This window comes from Vanessa tameamea, chromosome 10 (genome assembly GCF_037043105.1).
Source record: "Vanessa tameamea isolate UH-Manoa-2023 chromosome 10, ilVanTame1 primary haplotype, whole genome shotgun sequence".
In the NCBI taxonomy this organism is placed as follows: domain Eukaryota; kingdom Metazoa; phylum Arthropoda; class Insecta; order Lepidoptera; family Nymphalidae; genus Vanessa; species Vanessa tameamea.
Genome location: NC_087318.1, coordinates 996,748 through 1,009,299, shown reverse-complemented (window position 1 = coordinate 1,009,299; position 12,552 = coordinate 996,748). Strand labels below are relative to the sequence as shown.

The window sequence follows — 12,552 nt, the reverse complement described above, 5'->3', positions numbered from 1 at the left end:
AGTAAGTGAAATAATTAAATTAAAATCAATAAAATACTCGGCCGTTTTCAGCTGTATGCAGTTTTATATTGAACTTTTAATTATTTTATAATTTAAAGTGTACTTAATCTTTATGAAACGTGCATTTTCTGTTCAGTTATAAAAATCATAACAAAAATAAACGTATAATAAAAAATCAGGAGATAATGTGAGTATTAAGTCGAATCTAGGAAACAAATATTCGAAGTAATTTTCCGAAAAATATTAATATAATAAAATAATTGTATTACTACGGTAATAAAAAAGATTAACATTATTATTAATGAAACATTTTAGTTAACATTTAATGCTTACACAAAAAAACTTAAGTCAATTTAAATGCTTTAAAATTGTAACCTAGAATAATACTTATCAAATTATAACACGTTTAAATTAATAATAACAAAGTTTCTTGTTGATTCTTTCGATATTATCTATCTCTATATTTAGTCAATACTGTACTAAAATTCGAAGAAAAATTACGATCTATGGGGTTATTGCTCATTTCAATAATACATATTTTGAAAAACTATACATCAAAGAAAACATGCAGTTTCTCTGAAACTTAAAAACAAAATACAAAAAAAAAACAAAACAAAATTATTAATTAATACTGAAATAGGCTAATCAATTTATGAAGTTAAAAGTTTCATTTAAAAGTTGTTCTGCTATGACGGTAAGACAGAATGTTTTATTAAAGCATTTTGTAAAAAATAAAGATGTTATTAAGGCAAACGGTACGTGACTAAATGATGTGATGTATATAAGTAATTATAGGAATGATATCATACCCAATATAACCTAGGAACAATTGCAGCACGTAATTATATCTTCAATGGGAAACAATTGGATATGAATGATTAAATTCATGAATAATATTCTTTCAGAAATGATTTTAAGGAATGGTCAAATATTTGTCGAAACTAACTGATAAGACTACGACGCTAAACCATTTTGGAAAAAGTTAGTCTTAATGTATGAGATTATTTTCTATGAACGGTTAGGTTTCCCTTATTATTTTGTGTTCAAGTGTCACGGCGAAATTGTTTTGTACTTACCATATTTTATTGGCCATTAAAAGGTATCTGTAGCTTAATTTATTTAGAGGAAAATTCCAACAACGCATTTTTAGTCCATATTTTATTTCAAAAGTTGTCAAGAATTAAAAAAAAACATCAAGAATTTTTGTCTGTTGTAGACATATTATGTACATACTGATAAAGAGCAAAGGCTCTTAGTAAAGATTAGTTTCGGTAATGAAAATGAATTGCGCAAATTTGTTTAAAAAAATATTAACTTTATGAAGCTTGGAGTGATTAGTTTATTTTTCTATTATTAAAGAAATGAATGTCACCTTCTCTATATTATATATATCTAATTAATATTGTAGCTATAATTATGTATGTATATAGTTATTAAGTATAAGCAGTTGATTTTGTAATCTTCATCTGAATTTAAATATCTTAATATAGATCAGTGACATCATTATTCATCGCACTGTCTCAATAAGATAATACGACAAGAAATAATAGCAATAGTTTTTACGTCACCCTGAGAAATATTTGTTTTTTTTTTTATGTATTACTAGCGAAACCTTCGGCTTTACTTTAAATTTATAAAACTATACCTAGAGCACATAAATCGTGATCTCCAATTTTTCCTCTTCGAGGGTTGAATTCGAAATTGTAGCATATGGCCTTCCCCAAGACTCAAACTATCTTCATTTTTTATTATTATTTCATCTAAATTGGTTTAGCGTTTAAAACGTGTAGGGGTAACTTACAGAGTTACAATGTTACTTTTGGCATTTATAATATTAGTATAAATATGTTTTTCTATTTACACTGATCTGAGCTATCTTTTATGTAAATTACTTGAACAATGAATGTTGTGTTATTTATCAACGATATTACCTTTATTTCATAATAATTAAAAAATATATTATTTTAAAATTTCAGGAGGGCATAACTATTCTAGTCAAGTGTGAGGAGGCTGCCAATCTCTTGGAGCAGAAGATTATGGAATTCTGCCACGAATCCGAGGTTCAAACGCTTCTAAAAGAGATCGCAATGATTAAGACGCGAATCACAAGATTGCTACTGCAAGCCCGGCAAGGATTGACCACGATTCATGTAAGCAAGGTTATTTAAAATAAAAATAAATATAAAAATAAAAATATTAGTGTAAGTATATTGTATAATTATTAAATATACATCCTAAATTTATTTACAGGATGCGAAGGGCGAATTGTTACGTCAAACTAAAGAAATGGAAGAACAAAAACAAAAAATAGCCAAACTTGATCATTGGCTTGAAGAAATTAATAATGAGCTTAAAGAATCCACAAATCAGTTAAACGTATGTACTGAAAATGATATTATTAGGTATATTGAAGTATATCAAAGGTATATTAAGGAATATGAGGAGTACGAAGTCTTAATTAATTCTATTATTGAGGTAATTCGTGAAGATTCTAGTCAATTGAAACAAAATTTACATACAACTATAAAAACATTAGAAGAAACCAAAAGTCTAGTCATTTTAGAAATATTGAGATTGAGACATATGTTAAAACAAATGAGGAATGCACCTTCCTGTCTGGACGATGATCTATCACAAACAGATAGAACTATTGATTCGACTTCAATGCCGGAAGAAATTGTATCTCCGCGTGAATGTGATAACCCAGAATTGAAAATGAATGAATCAGCAGTGGAAAAATTAGAAAGTGATGTTGTTTCTATAGCTAAAAGTGAACTTACTCCAGGACCAAGTAAAACAAACCAAAAAACGCAAATTGAAGAATTTAAAATTCGTACAGAAGAACAAGTTAAGCCTTGTACTACTACTGAAACGCAAACTGGTAAGAGTCTTATGTCTGAGGCTCCTTCTGTTATTGACAGATCTGTGATATGTAAACCAGAGGAAAAAATATTGCGCGACGTATCTGTGACTTGTGCTCCACCGCAAGAAGTAGAAGTACAAACAAGTGAAATAAAGTCTTCGGATAAAGAAATTCTTGAAAATATACAAGTAAAACAGACAATTTCTGAAGGCCATGAAACAATTGAAATTGCTAGTCGACCAGTAAGGAGAGACCAAAAGATTGACGAACAGTCATTACTTATAGATGCTCAATATAATGATGATAATATGTATAAAGATTCTAAGCTTAATATTACACACAGCTTACCTCAATCATTCGAAACTGTTATGGTTGAACCAGATGAAACAACGACTGAGGTTGTTGTTGATGCTGATGGTACCAAAAGAATAATAGTTAGGAAAGTAAGGAAAACTTTAGTAACACGACAGCAAATAATTCAACCTCAGCAAACTATATCCAGTGATACTATCCCTCAAGATCAATCATTCTCGCAGTTGATACTTAAAGAAGATACAGGTTCAAGCTCAAGATTGTTAGAAGATGGTAGCAATAGATATATTCAGTATCAAACTTATGATGGCAAAGTTATATCTGGACTCCCTGGCAGTGAAGTTACTATACAAGAGTTTACATCACACCCTGATATGATTATTAAAATGGAACAGGGGATGAAACCTGAAGAAATACTACAATTAGCTGAAGGTGAAACTCCATGTCATATCCAAACGTCTGCATCTAGTGTTACAGCAGTCGTTCAACAAGTTACAAAGCGGATTATAAAAACTAAGCGTCGCATTATTCGTCGTGTTGTTATAATCGATGGCAAAGAACATGTCACTGAAGAGGTGATAGAGGAACCTGATAATGTGGAAGTATTTGAAGAACAAATTCCAAGAGTATCTATTAACGTAAGAGATGGCATAACGGCTGAAGACGACACAGATAACCAAAACAAACCATCCTATCCTCCTAGTAGTCGAAAAGGGGATAATGACCATGACCTGGATAAAGATACTAAAAAAGATAATGAACAAAAATTCGAAGACCTGAAAGATAAATATCAAACACAACCTAAAGAGTTAAATATATCGCATAACATACCAAATTTACAGACTTTAACAAAAGATTTTTTACAAAAAGAAAGTGATGACAGAAATGCAACACTAACAAATGTTATAGCTTTAGAAAAAAATGATAATTTAACAGGAGGTGAAATGTCTTTCATTTCCAGTGATATGCATTCTATGCTAGAAATGAGCTCTGCAAATATTGCTACAGTTGTACAAAAAGTAACAAAAAAGGTAATAAGAATAAGAAAGCGCATTATAAAACACATACAAATTATTGACGGTAAAGAACATGTGACTGAAGAAGTTATTGAAGAACCCGAGGAAGTCGAAATCACTGATGACGAACCAAAAGTATCACAAATCTTCCAAAAACAAGGTGAAACACAGACAAAACGTATTAAAATCATACGACAAGTTCATGTTATCGACGGAAAGGAACACGTTACGGAACAAGTTGTAGAAGACCCCGATGATTTTGAGATTTTCTCTGAATCAAATAAGACTCCAAGTTATAATTTGAACATTACTGAGATCGTAGATCCGGTAAGTTCTATTACTACTACTGATGTCACTAAGCATGTAGAAACTCAAGATCAAAGTATTGTAAAAACTGAAGATTTAATTGAAAGTGAAGTTGACCACACAAAGTTAGTGCAAACTTCGGATAAAATCGATGAAAATAAAATAACAATAGAGTCAAAGCAAATTGTTGAAGACCCCGATGATATTGATGAGCGTAACATGAAACAAATTAATATTAGTCACAAATTACATATAACGGAGCTAGATGAGCAGGAAATTCCAAAAACTAGCAGAGATATTGAAAAACAAGATAAAAATAATAAAGATGTAGCTAAAGATTGGATAGAAAATGAAATGAAGCAATCAATATTATTAGACCCAGGAAACGTTTTAGAAAAGCAAAAGAATGTAGAATCTAAGCAACAAATTTCAGTGGTACCGACAGAAATGAGTAAAACAAATACTTTAGATCAAATACACATGCACACAACGTTGACTAGAACAAGAAAACGCATTATAAAACACATTCATATTATTGACGGTAAAGAACATGTGACAGAAGAAGTAATTGAAGAACCAGATGATATAGAAATAATAGAAGGAACTCCAATTGTATCACATATTGTTCAAGAAGGAGGTACTAAAACAAAACGGATTAAAATTATACGTCAAATCCAAGTCATTGATGGCAAAGAAAATGTTGTAGAGCGGATAATAGAAGATCCAGATGATGAATACATAGCCGAATCTACTGTAACTGCTTCTGTAGATGTCCAAATGAGTAAACCAGATGTCACACAACTTAAAGAGAAGGTAATTTCGAATGAACAAACAACTATGATTCCTGAGAATGAAAATATTGGTTCTGTTGTTGATATTACAAAAGATTTTCTCAGAAGTGAATCACCTCGTAATGAAGAATTGCAAAAGTCTTATGAAAAAATAGAGAAAGAAATCTCAACGGAAAAACCGCTTCCAATTGAATTAAATACTAACATTTCACTTCCCGGACAAAGTGAGGAAAACAAAAACACGAATAATACTAAGGAAATAATAACATATACATCAAAGTTAATAAAAGAAACTACAGATAAACCTCATCTTTTAGAAACTTCGGAAAATATAATATCTAATATTGGAGCACTTGTAGAAAATGAGCCACCTATTGACATTTCGAGAAAATTAATTGAAAGCGAATCTAATCACTCAACCATATTAAGTCTTCCACATGAAACGAAAACTGATAAGGTTGAACAGAAACTGGATTTATACGAGACAGCTAATTCAAATATAAAAGATTTTGAGTCTGTTGAGAACTTAACAGGTGATACTGAAAATGATATTACCCGTTTATCAATAAGGAAAAAGCCAAGTGTAGACGTAGGTGAAATTACTCTAATGAAATCTCAAGAACCAGTGATAGATATAGAGCTGGACACTACAGAAAAGAGTAAAATTGTTCATGAAACTGAAACTATCGATGTTCAAGAACCAATACAAATTGGTGCTCAGGATCACACCAAACAGGTGTTAGCAGACTTGGAAGAACATCATCCTAACACATTAAATATTACAAAATCTGAAGACAAAGCCCAAGCGATTCCAGAAAATATCGTTTCATTTCCTATAGCGATTGAACAGCAAAAGGATGATAAATCTTTAATTGTTGAGACCGAAAATTTTGAGCATGTGCCGACTTTAGAACATGAACATCTTGTTACAATTGATCAATCAGATAAATTTCTTAAATCAAAACAAGTTGATTATGACCAAAGTCAAAAGGATATTAGCCTGGAAGACAAGATAAATATAGATATTACAGACAAAAATTATCTTACTACGAAAGATTTAATATTAGACGATAAAAGCTCACGTGATAGTCCAAAAGATCAATCTCTTCTTGAAAGTACTAGCAGATTTATTGAAATGGAAGCTGAACATTCTCACAATTTGCTAACAGAGGGTGTAAACAGTTCAAAACCTTTAGAGGCTACAGAAAATATGACTTTAGAAACATATTTACTAGAAGAAGAACAAAAGACCCTAGAAAAAAAACAGGATAGTGTAAATGCCGACAAAACTTTTGATCACCATAAACCACTTGAAGTAAAGAAGAATGCTGAACAAAATACTGTATTGGAGGAAAACTCTTCACGAGAAGGACAAACACTTATACCAGGGCAGGAAGAAATATCACAAGATGTAATAAAAACAACTACTAGGACCCGTATCATAAGACATGTACGAATCATTGATGGTAAAGAACATGTAACGGAAGAAGTAGTAGAAGAACCAGATGAAGTAGAAATTCTTGAAGGAAATTCAAAATTAACTATTCAAGAGGAAGGTATTCAAACAAAACAGATTAAGATTATACGCCAAGTAAATATTATTGATGGAAAAAAACATGTTACTGAAAAAATTATTGAAAACTCAGACAACGAATATATACCAGAGACAACTATTATAGCTGATATTGACTTAAAGCTAACTGATTCAAATATAACTAATGATAAACCAGAAAAACAAACTCCAGAAATTTCTGAAGGTAGAGAATTTGCTCAAGATATATCTAAAGCACTGGCAAGTGATTTTACAGACACCATAAAAAAAGAAAGTACAGATATTGAAGCTGAAATTTCCACTATTAAGCTAGATACTAAAAATGTTACTGAGCAAAAAGATCTTGATAAGGAACAGGAAGAGTTTTCTAAACATCCTAGTAAATTAGCTATTACATCTGAAGAAAATCCATTGAACAATAAAAATATAACAGCTGAATTTTTGTCTGAGGAAACAAAGAAAAATAAGGAAATTTTAAAAGAAAGTAACATTGACAAATCGGTGGATGACATCTTTATTCAAGAAAAAGCATTAAAAAAACAATTAAATGACCCAGTAAGCACTTCGCAAATATCCGAAGTGAATGTTTCTTTATTATGTGATACTCAAACTGAAAAATCAAAGAAACCCCTGAGACCTCAAAGTCAAACATCGGTAGATTTAGAGCCTGCAGAAAGAGGAACTGTAATTAGCGAATTTGTAATAAATGCTGAAAGTAAGGAACCAGAAATATCCTATATACAAACATTTCAATCACCTTCACAAGAATCTCCTGAAGTTTTAGAAAAAGGTATACTAAGTCATCCAGTGTCCATAGAAAATATTGGGCCATGGGAATATACACATTCTGTTGATATTGTTTCTGCGCCCACTAAATTAAATACAAAACACGATATTGTTGCTTTTATTGAATCAGAACGTATGAATGCAGATACAAGTGTTGTTCAATGTGTAGACTCATTCAAAAGTGAAAAACAGAAAGGCGATTTCCCTGATAAATCATTGCAAGCTTGCGAATTGAAGAGAGACTTGGAAAAAACTGAAAGTGAATGTAATCCATCTCAAACAGTCGACATGATAATGTCTCTTTCAAAAATAGACAAAGACAAAAAATACGAACCTAAAATTGAAGTAAATATTAAAATAGAAGAATTTGAAACATGCACACCATCAATAGTTAAAAAAGATATCAAGGCTGATTTGCCAACTGAAATTACTATTATTAATGAACAACTCAAAAAAGATGTATGTAATTTAACTAAGGAAAATGTACCAGAATCTCAGTTAATACCGGAAAAATCAAATAGAGATGATCAGCAAACGTTACCTGACCTTAACGATCCGTGCAATGATTCTATTCATACCGAATCTTATATTGAATCAGATAAAAGTATAGAAGGTACAGAAAGTTCATCATTGAGCCATTACATTAAATTACCAACTCCGCCAAAGAATGAATCGCCAAAACCATCCCCAAGCTTATTGGAAGTAGAAGTAGTTCCAAAGGATGTCAGTGATGAACCCTTATCCGCATCTACAGATGTCGAAATAATTACTGAAAAAGGATATGAACCCGAAGATTTATCTTTACACCAAGAACCAGCAATAGAAAAGAAAAAGAAGCATAAGAAGCGAAAGTCTCACGCGATTAGTGAAGAAACTGATTATCCAAAACAAACTACCACTGAAGGAGACACTGAAATTTCAACCCCAGTGGAAATGGAAGAGCCTATTTGTCACAGGAAAATAAAGTCCAAGAAAAGTAAGAAAAAGACTCCCGTTACTGACAAGATTCTGGAAGATCTAACATTAACAGCATCAAAACCGGAGAGCCCAAAGGTTGGGGATGAAATTGCCACCTCATCACCTCAAGAGGAATCATATCATACTATAAGTGAGACTTCCGATATAAATACTGTAAAAATAGTCGAGGAATGTATTGGTAGCAGTCCAGAAATAATTCAAAAAGAAGTGACTACCACTGTGACTTACCCAGTACCTATTGTTGAAGAAATTGCTATTAGCGAATATTCAGTTCAAACCTCACCCGAAGTAATGGAAGTTGAAAATGATGACATTAAAGAAATTGCCAAGACAGAGATGATTGACTCTGAATTGCAAACTTCTCCCACTCCTGTCAAAGAAATATTAACTCAGACTTCACCTGTTGAAGATATTGAAGCCCACACTCAAACTTTGGACGATATAAAAATTATTGATAAAGTAGATTTGTTAGATTCACAAATTCAGACAAGTCGGACGGAATCACCGGAAGAAATTATGAAAACTGAGGTCACCACCCAAGTCATCTCAAGAGATATAGTTTCTCCTGATGACAAATTTTCACAAACATCCTCGCCAGTAAACGATGTTGATAAAGTAGTTGAAAGAGATTGTCGAGGCATTCAAACCTCACCCCTACCTCAAGTACATAGGGATGAAAAGAGCACTGAAATAATAATTGAAACAACAGAAACCGATATACAAACTGTAAAGCAAGATGTTGTAGATCAAGAAACATCAACATCCCCTACCAAAATTATGGAATTAATAGAGATGAGTATTCAAACCCCTGAAATTCCACTTGTTGATACCTTTACGCAGTCAGATTTATCAATTGGAGATATAGAATCTTATAAACAAGAAAGTTCAAGCTTGCCTACAACAGATGTTACCAGTCAAATATCAACAATTGATAGAACTCAACAAACAACTCCTAGAAATGATGACGCTGAAATAAAATCTAAAACTGATATAACGAGAAAAGAACATACCATGATTGATAACGTCCAACAAACTACACCTAGAATTGAAAGTAATATTACACCTACTTCGCAATTAGATTTAATTAAAAAAGAAATAGTCACTGTCGATGATGCTCAGCAAACTACGCCTAGAGATTATAAAGAGGAAGATAGATTATTATCGCCAGTAGAGTACAGCAATAAAAATGAAATTACAACCATCGATAGCATTCAACAAACATCTCCACGAGATTATTCGGAGGATTCGATATCAACATCTACCGACGAACCTTATGAAATCCATTTGCGAGCTCAAATCTCTATTCCACGATCCACACATGACTTTATTGAAAATGAACGACAAACAGAGCAAATTTCCCAACCTATAAAAGACACTCATAAGCAGAAGAAAAGAAAACCCAAGAAAAAGGCAGATTCGCCATTACAATCACCGAGTAGCTTATCAGATCCTATCAATGCTGAATTATCATTTTCAGTTACGCCAACAAGTGAAGATTTATCTAGTAAAGAAACCTCTTCAATAGACGAAGGTATTTCACAACTAGCTAGTCCTGTTCAACCAAATCAGCAAGAAATTTATATAACTGCGCAAAAACCTACTTATTCGGATGTAGTTCAAAGGTCTAAATCAAAATCGCCATCTCCAAGTAAAACAATATTTAGACCAAAAGTTGGCAAAGCAAGATTGATTAATACTCTAGAAAAAAGAACACAGTACCTTAGCGAACCTCAAAAATTATCAGAAAATGCATTAACTGTCGCACTTATTGAGCCTTCTGTAGAGAAATCGTATGATTTAGTTGTTAACAAAGAATTAGAAGAAATAAAAACTGCTATAAAAAACAACGATCCAACCAAAATTGAAAAGAGTATTATTGTTGTGATTGAAACGATATCTATTTGGCTAGAGGAGATTCAATATAAAATTCAAAGACAAGTTATTGAAGGAGATAAACCAAGTAATGAATCTGAACGTGTAAAAGCATTAGAAAATTATGTTCAAGGTCTGAGAGAAATAGTATATGTAACGGAAGTAAATGAAGAAATTATTACTTTAATTGAGACTATCACGCGTCAAATACAAACAATTGGTTATTATAGAAGTAGAACGTCTGAAAAGGTAAAGGAAGAGGAAAATGAATGGAACAAATTTTTGTCAGATATTGAAATATTAGACTTATCTGTAGATAAACTTAAATCTACCTTAGATGAATTAATAATGTCAGAAAATCCCACACAGAAAAAGCTTGATAATCTGGATGAGATTGAAAAAGATAATGTATATAATTTAGATTTTACCAAGAAAATGTTCCAAACTTATCGTAACTTTATGGAAATAAACCCAAAAAGAGAATGTCCAACAAAACTGTTTGCAATAGATGAAGGAACTAAACAAATAGAAAACACAATTAATACTGAAAGAGATCGGCTCTTACAATTAACGTCATTGGCTGAGGAATATGAACAGACTTTGCAGGACTTTGGTCAAATTACTGATGTAGCAGAGGCACTGCTTGATGGAAAAATTATTGTTTCTAACTTAGATCACCTCTATGAAGAAATCCAGAAACATAGAAAGTTCTTTATAAACTTAAGTCATTGCAGAGCAATTCTTGAATCACTAGAGAACAACTTGGATACTGAAACAAGAACTAAATACTCAGCATTGCACCATTCTTTGCATGATAGAGCAACGTTAATTATTGATAGAGCTGCTGGTCGCGCTCAACAAATGACTTTAGCCGCTTCAAGGTGGAGTGTGCTAGATCAAAGTATGAAAGAAGAACAACAATGGCTTAGAGTAGCTCAACAAAGAATTCCTGATCTTTCTAACGTAACATCCATTGACCACGAACAATATATCAATCTCTATCAATCTATAAGCCTTGACGCATCACAACATTATGCTAAAATGCTTCGTTTACTGTCTATTACGGAAGGACTTCAAGGTTTGATTGTTTGTTCGGGGCTTGAAACGGAATGTTCTGTTGCGCTTGATACTTTACTTAAACTTCAAGAAGACATTGATTCCAGGTTAACACGCTTAACAGCGTTTAAAGAGAACTGGGTAACGTATGACAATCTTATTGACAGGATTGAAGGTTGGATGAAACTAGCAAATAAAGAGCTAGAACATATAACCCCTGAAAATATTACAACAACAAGTAACCTTCGTCGTTTTTGGGAATTAAAAGCACAACATGAAGTTCATAATAACTTGAAAAATGAATCTGGAGTTCAATTTGAAAAGGCCTTAGAAATACTACCGATATCAGATGAAATGGTGCAGCGGCAATTCTTCTCCAAAATTGAAGATAAATGGCGAGATTTGTCATCAAGAATATGTCACATTCACACATCGGCAATCAAAAACATATCTGATCGCGATGTTCCCTCTAGTGAAAAGCTTAATATACTCGAAGATGAGATGAGAGAGTTGAGGGCTATGTTGGACGCTCTAAAAGGCGTTATCAAGAGTGACGATGAATTAAACCTGTACATCGAACGTCTTCAAGTGATGACAAGCCGAATCGACAGAATACAGAACGAACTCGGTAGGTTAAGCTTACTTCCCACCGCGGAATCAGAGCGTTTAGGCGCACTTTTGACTCAGTCTGGATTACTGGATGATCAAATAGCTGAAGAGCTCGAAAGAAGTATGCTCTTGAAAGAGAAAATAGTGCAAGTGCAAGCCGGTATTGCCCGTTGTCAAAAGAGCCAACGACGCGCCCAACTGACTTTGGAAGAGTGTGAAGCAGCCGAGCGCCTCGGAAGCGATGTTGTAGAAAGAGCGTCACAAACGTGCGAGAAGCTGATAGAAGATCTATCAACGCAATGGCGAGACATTCTAGCGCTAAGACAAGCATTGCACACATTGCCTACAGCACTTCGCGTCTGCGTATCACCTATAAGCATTGAAAGGGATATTTCTGCCCTACAGGTAATT

At 32.7% G+C, this 12,552-nt stretch overlaps 1 protein-coding gene across 7 annotated transcripts in view; it reads left to right on the top strand.

The window, feature by feature from the left end:
- The window catches only part of Msp300 (Muscle-specific protein 300 kDa), a 180,276-nt gene that overhangs the window by 141,040 nt on the left and 26,684 nt on the right, over nt 1-12,552 (top strand). For 6 of the 7 annotated variants that reach the window (XM_026633669.2, XM_026633670.2, XM_026633671.2 and 3 more), the window contains 2 exons: nt 1,977-2,159; nt 2,251-12,546. In XM_026633669.2, the coding sequence (XP_026489454.2) occupies nt 1,977-2,159; nt 2,251-12,546 (10,479 nt within the window). The remainder of the gene's footprint in view (nt 1-1,976; nt 2,160-2,250; nt 12,547-12,552) is intronic. The other variant, XM_026633668.2, reaches the window with a different exon arrangement.